At 40.0% G+C, this 21943-nt stretch overlaps 2 protein-coding genes across 4 annotated transcripts; both read right to left on the reverse strand.

Moving 5' to 3' along the window:
- Positions 1-323: 323 nt before the first annotated feature.
- On the reverse strand, positions 324-6278 carry LOC117492889 (histidine triad nucleotide-binding protein 3-like). The gene is made up of 5 exons (XM_034143311.1): positions 6119-6278; positions 2452-2569; positions 2054-2123; positions 1465-1591; positions 324-1335 (listed from the first exon to the last, which is right to left on the reverse strand). Exons 1-5 carry the CDS (start codon positions 6218-6220, stop codon positions 1225-1227), a joined length of 528 nt encoding a protein of 175 aa, XP_033999202.1. The 5' UTR covers positions 6221-6278; the 3' UTR covers positions 324-1224.
- Positions 6279-7746: 1468 nt separating this feature from the next.
- LOC117493131 (nuclear receptor coactivator 7) lies at positions 7747-21827 on the reverse strand. 3 transcript variants are annotated; one of them, XM_034143560.1, is made up of 17 exons: positions 21788-21827; positions 20798-20924; positions 17010-17167; positions 14978-15048; positions 14781-14888; positions 14591-14692; positions 13826-13951; positions 13481-13665; positions 12893-13014; positions 11805-12401; positions 11321-11492; positions 11076-11223; positions 10255-10380; positions 9994-10146; positions 9625-9720; positions 9460-9533; positions 7747-9379 (listed from the first exon to the last, which is right to left on the reverse strand). In XM_034143560.1, exons 2-17 carry the CDS (start codon positions 20833-20835, stop codon positions 9244-9246), a joined length of 2412 nt encoding a protein of 803 aa, XP_033999451.1. In that variant the 5' UTR covers positions 20836-20924; positions 21788-21827; the 3' UTR covers positions 7747-9243. The 3 variants fall into 3 exon arrangements, with proteins under 3 accessions (XP_033999451.1, XP_033999449.1, XP_033999450.1); XM_034143558.1 differs by having other exon boundaries at positions 12893-13047; XM_034143559.1 differs by lacking the exon at positions 21788-21827 and adding an exon at positions 21370-21490 and having other exon boundaries at positions 12893-13047.
- Positions 21828-21943: the final 116 nt, after the last annotated feature.

Genomic DNA, 21943 nt, shown 5'->3' on the forward strand with positions numbered 1-21943 from the left:
GTATTTTCAAATTCTAGCGATCTCGAGCCGGTTTCTCAAATGTACCTACCCTACCTTTAAACAAAACTATTATTATTATCATTATTTCATTCAATCACTCAGTTTACATTACATTACATTGCATTTAGCTGACGCTTTTATCCAAAGCGAGTTACAATAAGTGCATTCGACCAAGAAGATACAAACTTGAAGAAAACAGAATCGTATAAGTACATCAGGTTTCATAGAGCTAAAACATTTCAAGTGCTACTCAACTGGCTTTAGATAAACCAGTCCTTTATTAGCCCTTTCATGCATGAATTATGAAAGCCTCACTCAGGATTTGTTTACCAAGTGTTTGTATTGCTCTTGGGGCATTACAAACAAGATTTTAACTTTAGTTTTTTTTAATCTAGTTTTTTCAAAAAACCACTCAGGTGGACAGTATGCATTAAAGTCTAAACTGAAAACTTGTAAATTTGGAAAAAATGATAAATAAAGATGTGCAAACTTAAAATTACATTATAATAACTTAAGTATATATATTTAAGGCCCAAAAAGATATTGCAAATTAAGTATTTTCAAGAAGAACAGTAGAAGTAACAGTATGAAGTTTAGTTGAAATATAGCCAGTGATGCATGACGTCCACTGTAGTGGACAGGTGAATAATCATGATTTCCTGCAAACATAAAATCAATACTTTGACTATTTATGAATTATATCATTCCTTAGTTGTTACTTGATGTCACCAAATGTGTTATACCTGCAGGGAGCGCTTTCCATGAAAGGATTGGCAAGATATCGGCAGGTGACTTGGTCCATCTGGCTTTCTGTCGTTCATCTTGGTTTAGAGACCTTTATCATGCACTTGCACTGACTTTCCATTGAGTGGCAGTGTATGGGATGATGCAATAGGGTCCTATGTAGTGGCTGATGGTGCAACTATGCAAAAAAACAAACATGCAAAACACCTTTTGAATAGCTGTCCACTGTAGTGACCTCTATGCGTGAAAGCCAAGGGTTAATATATAAGTGCTTTGTTAGTAATTGTATTGCTCGAAGTGGAGTCGAAAGAGATTAGTTTTTAGTCTGCGCCGGAAGATGGGAAGAGACCAAGGGGTAGACCTAGGACCAGGCGGAGGGATTATATCTCTTGGCTGGCCTGGGAGCGCCTTGGGATCCCCCAGTCAGAGCTGGTTGATGTGGCCAGGGAAAGGAAAGTTTGGGGCTCTCTGCTGGAACTGCTACCTCCGCGACCCGACCACGGACAAGTCTTGATAGTTTATATACAGTCCACTCCACTCTTCCTTTACTATGGGAGCTTTATCCTTAATACGATTCCGGAGACTTTCTTCCTGTAAAGTGAAACATATTCTTTTAGATAGGGCAAGGGCATAAAGGGTCCAGTTCAAAGAAAAATAGTCAATATACTGTAAGTGTTTGAGTAACATTATCGTCTCATATTTAGCCATTGAGCCTCTCACCGTAACAAAATTGTCCGTCTTTGGAATAAATTTATACATCAAGTGTTCGTAGATTTGGCTGCGAGGGGCGAGCACATGGAGGTGGAGATGATCGACGGAAGTACAGGGAGGTTGGTGGAAGCCGAGGCTGTAGGAAAACACATAAATGTAAAGGAAACATTTTAATAAAGTAATAACTTAATAACAAAAACCTTTTGACAGAGTGAGTATTTCCACCTCTCTTAACATTTTAAGCTACAACCATATAGTCAGAATTGAGCTTAAAGGTGCATTTCAACAACAAAATATTCCTCTAGAGCTCACTGGTTTCTTATTTCTTATTTGTTTTAACCTTATGAAAAAGGGAAAAAACAACAAATTGCTGTTGGCGTAGATGCTGGATTATTTCGTTTGCACTTTACATATATTAAAAAAAGGAGATAGAATGCTTGTTTGGAGCCAGGTTAGCGCTTTAACTCTTTGTGCTAAACTCATAGTCTTATGCCTGACATCCAGATATGTAGTATCAATCATGTCATTTAACTTTCCACAAGATATTCCTTTAAACTTTGTGCTTATTGAAGGTCACACACACAACCGTTCTTCCTACCTTATATCCTCCATATTAGTGATCCCTTGGTCTTGTAGCACAGCTTTCCCCATTTCAGCCATCCTCTTAACTGTTGGATACAAGTTACAACACTTCAGTTATACCACTATTAGGAAGCTTAAACATCCCCATAATAAGATGAACTCAAATAAATGATACGGTAAATCCAGATGTTTAAAAGTAAATGCGGAAGTTGCAGTATCAGTTGTGGAAATACTTTCAGCAGCAGTCTCATAACACCTAAATAGTTCTAAAGGTATAGTAAGACTCTTTGCAGCTTTATTTGTAGAAGCTGTAGTAGTGTGACTATAAGCAGTAAGGGACAGCAGGTCAGGAGAAATAGAGGTTCTGTGTTTTTGCAGAGCTTTTTATTAGCTTTTAGTGATCTTATGACTGACCGAGATCAACGTGTCCCCTGTGTAGCGAGAAGCAGCTGTGGATGTGCTGAATGGGTACAACCAGGTAGTGGTGAGGAGCAGCAGGGTAAATGTCTCTAAAACACACCAGCTCCTTGTTCTGTCAGAGAGGAAGGAATAACAGATATAAAACACACACATTAACCTACAGCCTGTTAAGGGAAATCTTTACATATGTCCTCAGTTATTATATGTATAGAGAGATTATGTCTATTCTGTACTGTAGGGATGTAATATTGTTATTGTACCACTGTGAGGCACTGTAACGCACTGTGTGTGTTACGTGCTACGTAAGGACGCACGCAGGCTTGCGTCATGTAAATGAGGGTGTGTTCACCTGATGCCAGTGGCGAGCCGTGGGTTGCGTTCGAATACTCCAAAAAAACAGCTCCTAAATTCTAACCCTATCGTCTATTCCTTGACCTCGGAGTGAAACGTCATGGGGTTAAGGGATAGTGGATAGGAGAATTCAAAAGGATTTAGGAGAAGAGACTGCGGCACTTTAGAGAATCCGACTGCACTTTCACTATCCGACGTGTTTATGATGCGCCAGCAGAGGTCATAAATGTGCGCCTGCTGCTGTGGGGAAACTATGGAAACTACAGTTTTCTATACAGCGGACTACAACATGGATGTTTAATAAGAACGAGGGACTACTGTAAACTCATCTAGAGACTCTGCACCGTGCTCTGATGCTGTTGTTTTATGCTTTATGAACGGGGACAACAGAGAAACATATTCTTCATGACCAAAGTTGAAATTGAAATAAAAAAGGAAAGTGAAACTTATGCTCGTCACCCTCTCCCTCCGGTCCACATTAATACAAATGATCCCAATACATATGATTGTATGAAAAGATCTTAAAATCAATACAAATGTATTTATTATAAACGTTAGTCCTTAACATCTATCACTGTGTATATCACCATTCAAACATCTTTTAAAAGTTGAACAAACCCCACACAGCTCAGTAAAGACTGTGAAATGTTGACTTTATTTGATCATTTCAGTAAAAACTAACGTTCATATTTCTCTTTTTGATTATAATACTGATGAACGTTCAAAACAAAGCACTTTGACAACTTACCACATACGTTTTAAAATGCTTAATAAGCACCGTAACTTTCATGATATCATTTCTCGTTCATAATCGGTTGTTTCCGTGAACGGCCGACTGTTGTGTGACGGCAAATGCTGCGGCTGCAAGGCATTGTGGGGCAGCATTTTCTCCTCTCCTTTCGGTTAGGGAGGTCCAGTGGTTCCTAGGCTAAAGGAGGTTATAAAGGAAGTTTGAAACCTCCTTTCCTTTTAATTTAGAGAATTCGAACGGCACTTATCATGGCTGCCACTGAGGGACTTCCGGGTCATTTCACTCCGTTAGGAAGGTTCCTAAGCTAAATGGACTATTCGAATGCAACCGTGAGCTTTATACCTAGGCCCTCTGACCCCCACTCCTTCCCTCGAAAAAAAGAAAAAAAAAGAGTTATTACGTCACAGCGTATACTTCAGCGGAATATCAAAACAACGGCCCAGGGTGCAAAACGCATCAATGACAGCGACCCTCTACCACACAAAACAACACCTGTGAACCCAATTTGTGTTCTTTGACATTGAAAATGATATTGCATTGTGGTTGTTACTTTCGTTGCAGTTGTATGTCTTAAGTGTAATTTGGCATGCTTTTATTTTGAAGGCGAGTTCACGCTGTTGACAGGAAGTTGTTGTTGCTATGGAAACAAGAAAAGTTTCACAGCGGGCGGAACTTGTCATAAAGTCCGCGATAATAAAACCCACCCATTTAGAGGGAAGATATGATTGGTCAATTGTACTGTCATTTGACATTACTCTCTCGTTCAGTTACTATAGCGGGCCCTCTGTGAATCGCAGAGAGGGCCAGACGAGCTTCTTTCATGTAACCCTTCACATTCAAACAGAAAAAAATTGAATTATGGATCATCAATCATTTTTTCAAAGTGACAGACACATTGGATTAACCTTCAGCTGCGTTTTTCTCGTTTTTGATCAGAATTGTTATTCTGCAAAAGGTGAGCATATCTCCGTGTTTTGCTACCTAAAGCTACGTTGTGTGATGTCTGTATTTGCTTCCCCTGTCGCGAGTTCTGATCGCTCAGTGATGATACTTATATTTCTAGAATCTGTGGAATCTCAGCTTGTTAGCACAGTTTATGCTGTAGAAACGATGTCCAGGACAAGGTGTTTGGAAGTTTTGGAAGATTCATAGCTAACCAAACTGAAGTTATGGAGGTATTGATCAGTCTTCTCATATTTTTAAGCCTCAAATTGTCCTTCCCCCCCCCCTCTAACATCACCAGAAGTCATAATTTAGGGGGTCTTTTCTAAAAAAAAATGCCCCCTAGTATTGTTTGATCACCATTTCCACAGCCGCACCTAAAATATTTTCCACCAGCCGCCACTGGTGGGGATGGCAGCTCAGTGCCCCTATGGTCATTATTTTTTTGCAACACACATTAAATAGGAAAATACTCTGAGCATGCGCAGTGTAGTTTTTACAGTCACCGTTCACTTAGACAGTGAGAGGGAGGGGCATGATCAGGTTTTGTCCCACATGGCTCAAAACAGCTCAATAGGCACACACTGTAGACACTAATTAGAAGAACACAGACTAAAACAGCAATGTACAGACGAATCAGATGATTAAACATGATCTTAAAATATATTTTATATATATATATATTTTTTTTTTTTGCATTTTTTGTGATCATTATTTGTAATACTTTCTGCTGACACTAGGTGGGGCTGTGCCCCACCTGCCCCTAATGACCATTCGCCACTGCGTATGATCCACTATTTCTCTCCGAGTGCAGCGTATGAAGAAGCTGCCACCCTAAACCTTAACAGGTTACGGGCCCAGGAGTCATTCGGGGAGAAGTTTGAAGATTTATCACCGTCAGAAAGCATGGATAAAATTCAGATGTATTATTGTGGGCCCCCATTCTCTGGAACAACAACGTGTTTTTGTCGTGTTTGTGGCCAGAATTTGACCCTTTATCTGTTAATTCTATTCTTAAAATGCATTGTTATTTATTTTATTTTGTCTTACCTAACTTATTGTACTGTTTTCTATTTTTTTTTTAACCATTTTGTAGTTTCTTTGCTCAAGTTATAATATCACTTTTAAATTGTTTGTATTATTAGTCTGACGTTTATTTCTTGTAAATCACTTTGTTACCTTGTCTTGAAAAGGGCTATATAAAATAAAGTGTATTATCATTATTCAGATGCCTAATAACCTTTGTATAAATGTAGACGTTTCTTCTTAACTAGCAAAAGTAATAATGGCATAATGCATTTGTAACCACTGCATAATTATCCATTCTTTGAAATGTAGAGACGTTGACCTTTAATCATTTTATGTTGTGTGTACCTCAGACTTCAACAATTTCATGGCTATTAAAACGAGAGTAAATATCCAGCCCGAAAAAGGTCAACTGCTTCCGCTATGATGAAAGGCACAAAATGAGTCTAACATCTCCATTGTTGCCATTTCCTGATTTAAAGACTTCCTAAGGATAACCAAACGGTATTTAAACCCTTATATTGTTGATACAATGGTGTAATGCAATGTATAGGTGAGCTTTACCTGCCGTTACAACTTTAAGGATCTTACCTTTTTGATGACTTGTGTTTTTTTGTCTTGACCGTTGGCTATCAAACAGAAAATACAAGTTTCATCGCTTTCTGAAGTTAATTTTGAGTCGTTTCTCAACATATTTCAGATTTTCTTTCTTGTTTCCTTCTCAACGCGTTGCCGGTAAACACAACCTATGATAGGCTGTATGTGGACCAAAGATCGTCTATATTTACGAAGACTCAATCTTGTTTCCATAAATCCTCACATCATACACCGTTTGAACACAATATTTTAAATCTTTTACTAAACCAAAATAAACAAATAGAGTGACATTATAGAGGAAGAAATGTAATGAAATGTGTGGGGGAAACTTCTGAAGCAATTGGAGTCAGGACTCAGAAAAGAGAGACACGATGGACAGCTGGAGCTTTGATGTCAAACACTGATGGTTTATTTGGAGCTTCGGCCCGAGAATTCACAAGACATGTCACGGGCCACGAGTTGACCACACGGGTTGAGATGCCACAAACAATCAATTCTGAAGAACCCTCCTGTAGCTCGAGGTTTTAACTAGTTCAGAGTGTAATAATCAACATTCTTCAATAGATAGACTAAACAGCTGAGGACACTGAATCACAGTTGTTGTCGCTTATGGCTCGGGGTCATCTACACCCCGAGAAGGATGTGTTCCAGGTGTCCCACAACAATAACGATCTCTGACAGAGAGTTGCCCGGTCATAAACTGGCAACATCAACAATATGCTAGGGCAGCCCCTCCTTATAGGAGATAACGGCTGCTCAAGGTTGGTCAGCTGCGTCAGAAGGCGAAGGAGGACATGCAGGGCAAATTATTCCCCAACAAAATGTAACATTAAATATGTGAAAGGGTCAGATCACAGACATTTCCTCTCAACTGCAAGTTCTTGGTATACAATAATAACTTGCATACCACTTCAAGTCATCATTAAAAACTCACCTGTTCATGGCCTTTGACCTAGTGCAGTAACTATGCTACACTGGGCAAAGCGGGGGCAAGATATGCTTTACTATTCTCTATTCAATTATAATATTAAACGTGTCGCAGGTCCAAATTGCACCACTTGGGTGGCCAGAAATACACCCAAAAAGTGTGAACAGTCCTCAACATTGTACATGTTCTGTTGTGCAAATCTCAAAGTGTACAATTCTTTGTGCACGCTATTTTCAGAACATGTTTAACAAATGATCCTAATGCAAAGCGGTGGGGAGCAAATTAGCCATTTACAAAAGTGGTTGGTCCCCAGCGTCCCCAGTATAAATGACACCTGTGAGCCAAATATATATTTTTATTGAAAATCGAAACAATTTTAAGGTTCAACAAACTTAAACCTCTACTATTATCTTAACTTCATAATTTATTTCTCCTTTTTCCCTCTCAATTGAATTAATTTAGGGCAGAGAGTAATTCAGTTTCATGTTCAGAGTGTTTCATCTTCTCAATGTGAGATCTTTGCAGCGAATGACTTCCCGGAAAGATCCCACCACTGGCTTCTTCCTTATGGCACAGTGTCTAACAGTAAAACTAAGACTTAAATTAATACACTCCTCTTTCAACAGTCCTACAATGATTAGCGACAAGAAACCATAAGATGGGATATATAAAAGTAGACATAAACAACACAACCCTTAATAATATGTGTATATATAACATTTATTTAGGTTTAAATGTGTTTGCTATAACAACACAATAAATAGATCCATAGTAATATCACAGCAGTTTTGGGTTCACGAGAAATAATACTCAGGGATCATTCACAGTTAAAACACAAGAACACAAAGCTCATTTTCACATAAAGCGATTACTGGCATTAGTGAAAAGTATGGCAGGTATCATTGAGTGGTGTCAAACATTTGCAGTATTGCATAATGCATGCACTACAAGCCTGTGTCGGACACAAAGGATATAAATTAACATTTATTTTCTGTGTTAGTAGATCGGAAATTTTTGTTAGTGGCTTACCAGAGTGCAAAAACAGACTGTCCCTTTTTCCATTTTTAAGTAAAGCAAATGCTGACCTATAGTGGTGATCAAATAGCATTAAGTAACAATTTTACATTGAATAAATGTTTAATTACACGAGGCCACAACAGAGCAATGACTGTCGATAAATCCTGTAGTGCAAAGTGACATCATGTTTAACTTCTACTGGCTCTAAACAATGACCGCAAAATTAATAAAAACAGATAGAAATCAGTCGACGTGAGATATGAATTCAATACTGACAAAACAGTCATTTGTAGTGCTTGTTAGGTCCAATCACAAACAGAAACATTCAACACTTTCTATAAAAGCACATCCATTAAAATTGAGCACTCTTTGTAAAGAATGTAATAAGAATACAATTTTAAAATAAAAAAATCTAAAATATTTTATAAAATAAACTCACAACAAATGCGAAATTAAAATGGAACATATTTGGTCTTTGCAAACCTGGATTTCTTTTGGGGAAATTAAAACTTAAGTAGTTGTGAGATAATTAAATGAAACACTCATTAAGTTCACCTAAACTCAGCCGTCAGAGGAAGTGCAACGCTTCCATTGTAAACATTTCCTGCATTTAAATGAATTTAATAGTAGAGGATCCAAAATAATCTTTCTGGCAATTTCCACTTCCTTTTAAAATCCATAACATCGTAAAAAAAAATGTCTTCAGCACTTTATCCTGTACATTCCCAAAGAAACTAATTACATCATTATTCCTGCACAAAATAACGTTCATCATAATGGGAAACCTTGTTCTTCCTCACACTAGAAATATTTTAGGGATTACCTCAATAGTAACATGAGCATCCTTCCTCTTCTCTCTTCTCTCTTTCCTCTCTTATGGTGGTCAGGCAGTTTGCATGCTGGGAAAGCTTGAGGCGTTGACGGATGTCTAAGGCAGCCAATGAACGGAGAGCAACGACACACTTCCACCTTAGAAGGAAGAAGGAGCCAAATGCAAACTGGCCGACCTGCCTGCCGAAGGTCGATGCAGGCTACAGATGGCCGTTCACAGAACGTTCAGTGTCGTTGTGGGGGAGCTAGCTTTGCCTCCAAGTGGCGTGTAATAGACTTGGGGGGGGCGGGGGAGGGTGTTGGAGCAGAGGTTGAATGTAGGAGTACCTATGATCAGGTAAGACTACTCGAAGGTCCAGACCTCCACACTGTGGATGTTGAAGTCCCGCTGGGCGGAGAGGGGCTGGTTGTTGAAGGTGGCGCATTTGTTGGTGGTGCCTCGGTACAGCTCAGCGTCCAGCCACAGACCCATCTGACCACTGCAGAGGGGAGAGAGGAAATGAACTGATGGTAAACCCCAAAAAAAACAGAGTGAAATAGCTAGTGATTTGCTTCTTACCCTCCTCCTCCCATCTGCAGAGAATCAATATTTCCCTTCACAAAGTAAGAATTCTCGCCCGTCCAGCGGTACACCTGAAAATGAGAGCAAACAATTTATGTTAACGCTATTAAAATAATGAGACCTCATACCTAAATTGAGATTATAAACAATGGTAAGGCAAACCTTGATTTCAGGACAGAAGCTGAAGAGGAACGTCTCTCCTGTGCCGTAGCAATGTTCGCTCATTTTGAACGGATGACTTGAGAAAGCCCCAAATATCTGTGATAAAGAGGCAGATTCAGTTGATTTTTTAGGGGGGGATTACGTTGTGAAATATGATGACTGACATGAGTGGGACAAAAATACTCTGTATTGAAGCCTTATTATGTAAAAATCTTAAAATATCACTACCTCTACATTTCTTTTGCCACCTGTGTATCAACTACTTATGATACAAGGCCATTTTCTTTGACTGTTATTTACCTCCTGTATTCTCAGCCAGTGTGGCCGTATTCACGCACATACAGTACGACCCTTTGCACAGTTATCTACCTGGTTGTCCATATCTTTGATGACGAGCAGAACCGGACTCTCCACGTCTGCCAGGCTCCGGTACAGAGTCTTCAGGCTGGTCCCGTGCTTCACCGTGCTGTAGGCCAGTCTCCAGGGGTAGATCTGCACACGGGGCGGCAAGCGGCATGCAAGCTGGAGGGCAAACACATCATCAGATTAAGAAGCGTACGGATTAGTATCTTGCATATTTCGTCATTTCAGAATCTGGATTTATTTTATGTGGTTAAAAGTATTATATACCTTCTCCATGTGCGTGTCCTGCAGCAGGTCACTGGCCTCACTGAGTATGGGAAGTGCATCCACTGATAGTTCTGCATCACAGCTGGTGAAACTCTGCCTGCGCTTAGCCTCGTCAATGGTGATGATCTGGGATGGAAACAAGCATATAAAAAGGAATTCAACGACAAAGTCGCATCAGGAAAATGTACAGCGTTACAGCAAAAGTGATACAGGAGATAAAAGGCAAGCAATATGCTGGCGGATTTGGCACCCCCCCTATAACTTTTTTTAAGGATATTCATACTGTCACCAACATCAAACTGGTGTTTGCTGTTCACCTATAGTTCGTGCACACAAAAGCATTTTACTCTGGGCTAATCAGGTGAAAAACTGGAGAAACTCTCCCTCTCCTGACAGTATCGGTCTCATGCAGTGCGTGATCCAGTAATGAGTGACCCGACAGTAAAGAATAAACATATTTCGAAGTAGTTTAGCTAGTTCCAGAGGTAGATAATATTGCTAAGTGTGTGTTTGGTGGAGGTGATCTGGGAGAGCTGCTGTTCTCCGTCAGCAGAATCTGATCCTGATCTCTGATCTCTCTCTCGAGTCCGATTATACTTCACTCGCCTTTATGTCCATTTCCATCAGATCTAGATAGCATTAGCTAATGATGTGACTGCCTGCCTATCAAGGGACACCTAAACAATAAGCGTTGGTAGGCAGCCGGGTGTTTCGTCAAAGCATTATGCATTTGTTTATATGTTTACTAACTAAATTAAATCAAATCAATGTGTGATGTGAATAGAAGACAAGGGTGCTGCCTCCTTTTTGGCTGAGCTTACCTCCCAACTGCAAGAAGCTTCCTCACTGAAGAAGTTGTCGATCATGTCCAGCTCATCTTTCTCCACCAAAATAAAGCCTTGCTCTCGAGCCTCCTTCCCGTACACATCCGGAGACCACTGCACGAAAAATGCATACAGATGGTCCACCCTAAAACACACACAGCATATATTAGATGGGTTAAATACACACTCCTATCTTAAATACATTGTAGTTTAAGACATTCTTTCATCTATTATCGCCTCACCTTTCTTGTGGCACAGCGAACCAGTACTCCGGCTGTTTACCCCGGCCCCCAAATGAGTGGGCGGGACTAGAAGTCATTGCGGTGGCAAAGGACTTCCTCATTGGCTTTCCCACTTTGAAGCACAGGAACATTGGGGGGATTTTACTCTTCTCCTTGGATGAGAAGAGCATGTCTATAGAGAATGGGGAAATACAAAAGTAGAGAAAGAGTTTAATTTGACACTCCTAAATGTTATTGTAGTCCCTATCATAGCCCACATGGAGGCGCCAAAGTCAGCTGGAGGACACATCAGGAGAGTATATATTCCCCTTTTTTTCATGCTTTCTTAGTTTGATATTCAATAAACACACACCATACAGAACAATATCTTTATGTCAACACACACAAAACAAATAAGAATATATTTAAATGAAAACTAAATATAAATAGATTAATTAAAGACAGTACCAATGGTATGAAATAATTAAAAAAATGTATATATTACCTTCTATTGGAGCATGCATCCTCTCCAGCAGCCATGTCTTCACTTCTGCCTCGTAGCTTTTCTTGCGTATCTCCTCCTCGCTGAGCTCAGCGCCCCCTGCTGGTCTGACAGGGCTTTGTCTCTTAGGACTCGAGCCCCCACAAACCTCTGAAGCCTCCTTCAGACTCAGTTTACTGTTTTGGTCCACTGGTGCTTCGATTATTTCATAATGTGCACTGTTTAGCAGCTCTTCTATCCCTTTAGGTTGTATATATTTGGTTTCCTTTTGGTTTGTAGGATTATCCAGCAAGCTACCCTGTTTTTCAGTCTCTAAAGAGGATTGTGTTGACTCTCCCTCCTCAATGGAGCTGGTCTGAGCGACGCCTTCATCCTCGTCATCGTCCAGCTTCACTTTAGTTTTACCACCAATCGACTTGTCCTTAAAGTCTTCCCGGCCTGAGCAGCTTGGTCCTAGTTCCTGTTGGTCCGTGCTGAGGATGCTGGGAGTTTTGGAGGATGTCGCCTCCACCTCTTCAGCGCTCGCGTTCACAGTCGGCTCCAACTCAGTGAAGCCTTCGTCTGATGGAGACTTCTCCGTCGGATCACCCTCTGTGCTCACTGGTATGAAGACGATAAACAGGTCTTTGTTGAACATTAAGCCATTTTTAGAAAGACATTTTATTTCAATACATCTGCACACTTTTATTTGAGATGTATTGTTTGTAGTGTCTTGTTGATGTTTTATGTACAGTACATTTCTCCCATGCCCCCAAATGAAATTCGACAATGGCAGAAAACAGTTAAAAAAAAGTAGGAATAGAAAATATTGATCCCTTAGGATTTATCATCATTTGTCAGTAAACCAATAAATACTTTATGTGTTCAAATGTATGTCAAAGGGAAATCTAGATACTCAAGTCTAAATTCCCAAGCCAATTTAATTCATATAAACCAGCAAAGCACCATAATAAATGTTGGTTGTGGAGAGTAAAACAGATACAAGTTAAAAGTTATAACCCAGAGTGACCACCGTTTTAAAGGAACTTTTTTCTCTCTCTTTGTACTCGCTACAGCAGCTAAACTGTGGACATTTCATGACATGATGTTACCAGTTTCTGAGAGGGTTGATTCGATGTCATCCAACACGATTGGTCGCTTGGGATCAAGAGCCTCGTAGCGGCTGAAGGGGTTCAGATCTCGCTCCGAGGGCAGTTGCTCCCACTCTCCGGGCCTGTACACAGGACACAAATCCTGGGGTAGGTCTCTGTGGGGTCACGGGGCATCACACATACCGCACCGCAAACCAGGGTGAAATGAAAAAGGGAAAACAAAAAAGGAAAAGTCCAAACAGAAAATTATGAATGACAAGAATGATGCAAAACAAAACAACATGTGATGTGAAACGATCAAAGCACAATAGAAGTAAATCAAAAGTAAAGAGATAAATGAGAAACAAAACAACAATTCAATGAAAAAACTACAAAACTATTGACATATGAGACTTTGAGTCCAACGTGAAAAGTGTTTTGAATGGAGAAGAGGAAAAGGGTTTACACAAACGGTAGTATTATTGAGAGTAAAAAGAAGAATAGAAACTGGAAGACAGGAACAACAGAGCATGAATCTGAGCAGAGGACTGTAAGAAGAACATTTAGAGAAGAGGGAAGCTAGAAAACGAGGCGGTCTGAAGCGCTTACGATGGCAGAGCGTCTTTGAGCTTCATGCGCGACACGTCATCGTACAGCGCCACGGAGACGACCTCCTGCATGGGGCAGATCAGGCCGTACTCCTCGCAGCCGTGCTCGATCACCAGGGGGTCCGACTTGTGGGGGTCAAACATGATGTTGTTGGGGGTCACAATCAGCACGCCGCCCACCACTCCCTGCACCGAAGACATAACACATGAGGGCACTGCAACCACATCTGAATCAGAGAGGGGTACCAGCTGATTCTTCTCTAAACATCAGAATATTCTCAGGAACAGTGTTTCAGCATTCTCTTGAATTATTACCTGCCACTGTCACATGTTCTAGGCTTCTTACCATGCCATCTGTGAAATATTTGCAGCTCATCTTGATGAATTTAACGGTTGCCGGGCTCTCGTCCTCTGAGTTTGGGGAGAGATCATGCCGGAGGGACTTTGCTGACTTGCCGTTTGAAATGCCATCCTGAAGGAAGTTAAAAGGACAGACCTTAATGTCGTGCTTGAATTCAGTACAGCTTGTTTTTTTGTGTTTAATCAATGTGTGTTTTCAGCTTTCGTCAACCTTTGACCTTTACGGTTCAGATTCAGAGGTGTCAGGCCATCACAGCGTTTAGCTCTTGGTATCACTGTAGTGTCCAGAAACAGACTGTTTGACTTGTCTGTCAGATGATGATTTATTTAAATGACCTACATGTCAAAACTATACATGGAGAAGCAGTGTTTAGTTTTAATGCACCATATATATTGAGCAAACTCATAAAAACAGCAGGTACGCTGCTGCTTTTAAATTAAGGTTCATGACTTTTCTGTTTGATTAAAATCAAATAATATTTATTTTCTGACTTGAAAACAAACAGAAACTTGCTATGTTATCTAATAAACCAATGTGTTAATCCTGAAGTACTTGGTGGAAGACACACTATTACTTCTACTTCTAGTACTCTAGTTAAGTAGAAAGAAGTAAGTGAAGTATTTTTTGTGGCCTTTTTTTGTGAACGTTTTATAGTCATCATTTAAATAGAAAGCATAAGAAATTGGTCCCTTAATGGCTAATTTAAACTGATTGTAGTCTGCACAACATAATGAATCACTTTCTACTTACATGTGATGCTTTCTCTGATAAGCCATTTCTGAAGGCGGGATCAGTGGAACTCGAGGACTTCAGCTCTGTTTCTGATTGGCTCACATCGGGGACGAACAGCTTCTGTAATGATGATGACGAGGGACAGCAGACGGTGAGCCAGTCTTAGCAACAATAAGGCAGATGTTCATGTTACTGTGGAGGGTCTCACCTGCCCGGGGTACACACTGCGGGAGAAGAGCTTGTTCAGCTGGACCAGGTTGTTCGGGGTGACGTTGAAATTGAGTGCAATGCTGTTGAGGGAATCATTAGCTCCCACCTGTAACAAGATATACAGATCGTCAAAATATAACCTTTCTGTTAATAAGTCAGTGTGTTATTTTGATGAGCTTTCACTGTTTTACTCACAGTGAACTCCACTGTCCCTGGTGGCCTCTGCTTTTCCTTCTTTGCCCGATTGGTACTTTTACAGCCATTTTCTAAAAGAGAGAAATGAAAACAGTATTGTAAAGACTAACGACAAATGCAAACAGATGTCATATGAGGAAAACATCGAATTATTCCTTCAGGCAATTCATATATGGTTTCATTCCGTCCATCTTATACAGTGGTTGCTGGCATATAGATTTAAGTTACCACAACAAACAGTAAAAGGAGGGTAAAGAAAACCCACTAGAGATGACTCCCAAGTATCCCGTGGTTTACTGCTTTTTAAGTCAATACCAGTGCTTGTTTTTCCTCTATCATTATCAGGTCTAAAAACACTGGCCCACACATGCTGAGGCAGTTATCAAACTCACACACGCACACACAATTTGACCCTTGTAGTAGACAAGCCCCACAGTCAGCATTTTCTTCTCGCCAAGAACACAGAAGCTATTAGCGCACCACTCCCTGAATGCTAAATTACCCTGCTGCTCCACCATGGACACAGAGAGCATGACTAAGCACGAGACAGTGAGACTCCAGCCCCTCTTCACTTTAAAGACCCCTGTCATTTTTATGAACACTGTCGCTTATTTATTACATTCAAACTGTGACTGGTAATTTGCTATGACTCATTTCAGGCTATGGCCTTTTTCCGGAAAGCCCATCTAGTTTAACGCGTTCCGTTTCATTTGTCTGTTATTTGCTAAACATTTTATTGAATGGGCTGCAGCCAACAATGTTGTGGTCTAATTGAAACAAATACAGCAGTTTACACAGCTGGCTCGCCTGCTCAAACATGACTGAAGTCCATTATCACTGTCAACATGAAGGAGTCAGTAACAGTTTGTGGTACAAACAAAACCAGCAACATGATAGCATGCATGATGTAGCACACACTGACAAAAGGCAAGACAAAATGCAAGTTAGATTAGGTCCAGTGTTTGGCAAATATGAAGTTATACTGTGTTCGGACAATTAGCTTATACAGACATTGATACATTACAAATATTAATTCTCAATGTCCTCATTTATTTTTGGATGCAATGACAGTTGAGTCATGAAAAATAAATGATAAAAGCTCACCTAAAAGATATTTTGAAACTAAACGAGAAAAAAAAAAGGAAATATAAAAAGGTAATAATATATAAGAGCTAATGATTTTTTCCCTGTCCCTTAACAAAAAAGGGAAAATTGCACTGATCTGCAAAACAACATGTGCGGATTAACGCTGTAATGTAATTCAAGTTCAATAGCCTAGTGATATGATCCAGTCACTATCAAATTATATGAGTGGTCTAGTACAGCAATGCTTCTCTTTTGAAAGCTCAAAAGATTACTTTTTAACATTTAAGAGTCATATAAATAGCAAAGATGGTAGAGCTCTCAGTTGGATTTGAAGTAACAGAAATGAAAGGCATAGTAGCATTTCAACTTTACATTTAAACTAGCACCACTTCTCAGTACTCACACTCTTTGTGAGTACTGCGCCCTAAATGTCATCATCAACTGTAAAAAACTACAGGATAAAAGGTTATGCAACTTCCTGTTTAAAACTGCTGAGGTTGTTCTGAACAGAGATGACCCTTATGTTGCATACCACTAAACAGAACAGGGGAATACAACTCACACTAACAGTAGGCTAGTACCACGAGTTGAGATATTGCTTGTGTATAAACATTGGAATTTACAGCGGGCAACCAAAACAATTGAGCTAAGACAAAAACCCTGAATCCTTCTGTAGCAGTAGGGATATTTGGTTTCACCTTGGTGGGTGTAAGCATTACCCAGTAAAGTTTGCCTAAAACCAAAACTTCTGTAGATGAGAATTCCTTTGTTTTACAGGGCAAGAACTAAACGACAAAGAGCAAATCTGTCTTATTATACTGAAAGGGGCAACATAAGTCTTCTTTCTGCTTCATGTTGCATCAACCGTGTACAGAAGATACCCGAGCACCCCCAAGCAAAGCTGCCCCAGTTTTCCAGGTTTTTTGGATTTCGTAGCAGGTCTTACCCGGGCAGGCCGGTGGCTTCGATGTTATTCTCTGCAGGTCCGTTGTTTTGTGCGGGTCGCCCTCATTTGGGATGTCTGGACAGGAAATGATGGTGGGATTCTGATCAGTCACGCTTTTCTCTGATTGGCTCTGCTTGAGCTGTCTCCGCCTCTTCAGCCTGATGTGGATGCAAGACAAACAACATTATTTATTGTAAGTAAGATAAAGAAAGCACAGGAGCTAAAATGGCTTTTAAATCAGATATGGTATAACTTATTCCATAATAACTCGGATAATGTTGCGATCAATATACGGTATATATGAACATATACAGTATAGTGTAGACTACACAGGAGTTGAACTGGAGAAGAAAATGGAAACATGACCATTCAAATGTTTATGAAACTTGGTGTAAGGGGGAAAAGAAGAACCCTATTATTAATATTTAGGACTTTTGTTAGCATTGCGAGAAAGGGAATGGCCTTGGCGGATGTCTGCCCTCTTTGAATGCCCTCCTAGTGATCCAATGTCATCAAAACTTTCCGTTATGCGAATTCAGACCTTCTTTCCAGGTGCTGCTTTCGTGCTCAAAGTTATTGGATTGAGCTTTAACCTTTCCCTCTCAACTTTGCTGTGTCAGCAGTATTATCCTCTCAGACGGTCCTTTCCCCCCCCGTTTAATGATTGATAGGTGAGGCAGTGAGGCAGTGATGTAATGGCATCTCCAGCCCCCACTGAGGTTCAATAAGGGGGAAATCATCGCAGTGGAACCATGAGTTGGTGGAGCACTTAGCGATAGTGTACGATCTACAGAACGAGCCCAGCTGAATTCTTAAGTGTGCCTATGAGTATGTTAAAAAAATATAAATTGATTTATCCGAAGCTTTTGGTGATAGGGGCAGTGTTGCCCTGCAAAACCCTTGGAAAATGCAAAGAGAAGCATTTCAAATGTTCAAGTGCCCTAATGGGAAGGCAGGAGTGGGTCGATAAGGCTGCTGACGGAGTTCAGGCCTCTCCCAGAGCCTCGGGTCTGTGACGCAGCGAACATCTGGTGGTGAACTCAAAAATCTGTCTGAACAGCACCGTCTGTTTCACTCTGGGGGATTCACAGAGCATTGAGCCTTCATATTAGCGTTCCACTTTCCTCTCTCCCCTCTAATCTTAAATGTGTAACCAGTGTATTAACATAATGGCAGAGAAAGCACAGTATTGTGAGTAAAAAGCAAAAACAAACATCAAATACAAATATGAACTAATTCCATAAATACTCACACCCCTTTAGTAAATATGCACATTGGCAACAATCATTTATGTTTTTGCAATATGGATGTTCACATGATCTGAGACTAGTGTTGTTGTTTTGGTTACCTTTCAATCAATTTAAAGTCTAATTATTGTTTTTATGTTTGGTACACGTGTAGTTTTCACGTGATATTATTATTGAATGCAAGGTAGATGTTGCAATTTTATTTTATTTGAATATACAGCCCAGGGAGAGTAGTTGTTGCTAGCATGGATTAAAAAAGACCCAATACATTTGGCCTCCGCTACTACAACAAATATTATTAATTTTTTAAGAAATTCCGGATTTGCTTGGTCGTTATGTTGTCTATTGTTTAACTTGTTTTGCTCGAAAACAATGGTATGGAAATACGTTTTGCTTCAGGATTTTTCTGTACAGCCACACACATTTAACCCCTAATTTTCTAGAGGCTTCTTCAAAGCGTTGTGTTATTTTTCTCTACAGCCATTAAGCTGTGAGGAGTGAAATCACCACGACGACCGCTAATTCATGCGAGTGTCTCTCTATGGACGCTGTGGAGCTCGTTCAGAGTTGCAATGAGCTTCAATCTCAAGTGTGTGTGCACAGCCTGCAATAAGCAAATGTAAAGATGTGTTGAAGGACTGATCTTATTTTTAACATTTTGTTGTGTGTAATTTTAAAGGGGTTCATTTTCTACCTAAATTAGATCAGGTTGGTATAATTATTCCAACTTTAACATTAAAGAGTTGTTTTTCTTTTGTGCAGTTCTAACGGCATGAATACCGTTCCACTGTCCTAAAACAATATAACATGAAAAAGTCTATAATGGGTAAACAATACTTGTTATGGCATGTGTAAGCTCAACATTGACCCTTCCTCCATTGGTCAGGAAGTGAGGCAGCATATGGTGCAAAAAGCAGCCGAGCTACATGTTATAGAGGGGTCGTGTTGAGAGATAAGGCCGATTTTACTTCCTGAAATGTTCACATTCTGTACACGCAGGCAAAACATCTATTTGTATGTAAAGCTGAGGAGGACTGTTCATATCTGCGGTTTCCATCCAGCACATTTCCACTGTTGTTTTGCAGCCACAGATATACACACTGCCTCTGCAGGAGAACCCCTCCTCTAACTCAGGTTAAAGCCTGCAATCCCATTAGGATCAATTGCACTGCTTACCTCGTTATTAGAGAGCAAGTGATATCTGATGCCTTCAAAATAATAGTTTGAATTTAAGACAATCTCATTAATAAAACACAAGACAAATTGCAGGTTTGTACCAGGCTGTCAGCATAGCTTGAACAAGTAACCTGAGACATAATAAGATAGAGAAAAAGGCCGTTAGGCTTCATTCTATCGTAGATCATTTATCACAAGCCAACATTGACTGGATGACTTCTGCTTATCCATAAATCAACTAATATATTCAGTTTTTGATACACTTTATATGTTGACTGTTCAACATCGGAGCCGTTATTTACATATAATCAATGTTCACCCATTTGAATTCATAAATCGAGACAAATCTTGTTTATGTTTCTCATTCTATAACGTAATGTTTTTGCAGACATTTAGCAGATTGCAGTGTGGTTTAACGTTCTTTAGACAGAGTAGTACACCACTTTATCTCTTTTATCCACTGTGACATTCATTCTCTAAATAGTGACGTCTAATCTGTGTTGACCTAAAAAAAATATCTCTGATCTTTAACCATAACCCCCCAATTTATTGTCAATCCATGCACCGTAGCCGTGACAATCCTCTTTCCACACATTTCCTGCTATCATGTTTCACAATGCTACCAAAATTCAATTTTACTGCCGACATCAACAATGTGGGTCAAGAAACTCTGACGCATGACTCGGATTATACAAGGCTGTGTCGGCTGGGTGCCGCTCACAGACAGGTGACTTAACTGTGCCGACACTTCATTAAGAAAAGGTTAGACTAATATATTAGTTAATGCACCTTTACAGCAGTTTGTCAAGGTACGCATGGCCGTGCGGCACAAAGCCGCACTGTCACTGAGGGGGACTAGTTCATACTGACATTTTGGACTTTAAACTTCAGCATGTGATATCTGGGCTGAGTCAAATAAAAAATATCACAACAGCAGAAATATTATTGTCCGTTTCAGCAAGGAAACATTTGATCATTTATTAACTTTTGAGCTAATGAGACGTCTGTTAACTGGAGAGCATTTAGGAAGAAACCTGACACTGTAATTGGTCTGTAATGTTAATAGAGAATAACAAATTACAGGATTTATTTGCAGCAGATAGGCAAAGATATTAAATTTAATGCATCTACAGTTCTAATTCTGCACATATATTTTCCAGTTATAATGATAGACTTTGAACAAATTGTAAAGCACTCGGGTAAATGTGTTATTCTTAAACAAAATGTACTTCATAAAACATACATTAAAAAGAAAGCACAGGAAACATGCAAAATGGTGTTTAGCTGCATGGAAAATACATAATTTGAATGCAAATAAATGACATCAAATAAAAACAAACATACACAGTCACCAAGGGGCCTTACCTGGCAAAATATCCCGGCTTCCTGTCTCTCTTTTCCATCAGTCCAGGGTGTTAAATCAGCATGCAGTCAGGGGCATCCATACAAACATCCACAGCATACTTTGGAAGATCACCTCTTCTTTCTTGTCCTGCAGAGAATTTAAACAGTGGGATTTGCAGGGAGCCTTCTCACTCAACTCACTACAAGGCAAACACCATATAAATGATACTGAATCCTCATCAGCCTAAGTGGAGGGCGATGAAAGCATCCTATAACAAGCATGTCAGGCCACTCAGCTGACCAACAGACGGAATGGAAAATGCATCACTGTGCTGCAGAGGGAAGACACATCTGCTACTTGTTAACACTGCCTCAGTAAACATGCGTTTTATTATGTAATTATGCTTCTGGAATCCAGTAGATACAAACATGCAGCATAAAGCGAGAAACGAAACAATCGATAACACGCATGGCGCACACCGTGAACAACAAGAAAAGCATTAGCAGTTCACCTATGTGCAGCCTCAAATAGATATATAACATGTAAATGGCTATAGAGGAAATGCTAATTTGAAGCAACGGTTACACCCCACCTAGCTACATTCTTCAGTGTAGCAGCTCGCTCAATGGGAATTCCTGTTGACCAGATTTCAGCCTCTTCTTAAGGTGCAGCGGCAAACGACAGATATCCTGTTGTGCTAATGTTAAAGCAAGATGTGCGACCGTCAGGTTTAAGCAAACAAGCACTGTGAACAAGGTTCACCTTTCCAGCTGATTTAACAGCTGATGCTAACTGGCGAGCTAGCTACGTTGTTTACAGACAATAGCAACCTGGTGGAGATGGTAAGGATATTTTTATTCGGTCCAGGCGCTAACGCTTCCTCTTAAAATATGGTATTCCTATCCATGCAACCTGGCCTTACGCTGAAGCTCAACATGTATGTACAACAACGCATTTAAACGTTCAATTAGACAGAAAAACAGGTAGCCAAAATGCCCACATAACGTTACCTTGCGTGCATCCTCCACCTCCACCAGCTTAATATCAAAATGAAGCCTTCCTTAACTACGCCCTCTGGTGTCTTGTGCGCTGTATAAACATTAGCTCAACACAAGCCTGACTTTACTAACAGCTAGGTCTAGCTCAATTCCAGGTAATACGTTTAC

This window comes from Trematomus bernacchii, unplaced genomic scaffold, assembly GCF_902827165.1.
Source record: "Trematomus bernacchii unplaced genomic scaffold, fTreBer1.1, whole genome shotgun sequence".
In the NCBI taxonomy this organism is placed as follows: Eukaryota; Metazoa; Chordata; class Actinopteri; order Perciformes; family Nototheniidae; genus Trematomus; species Trematomus bernacchii.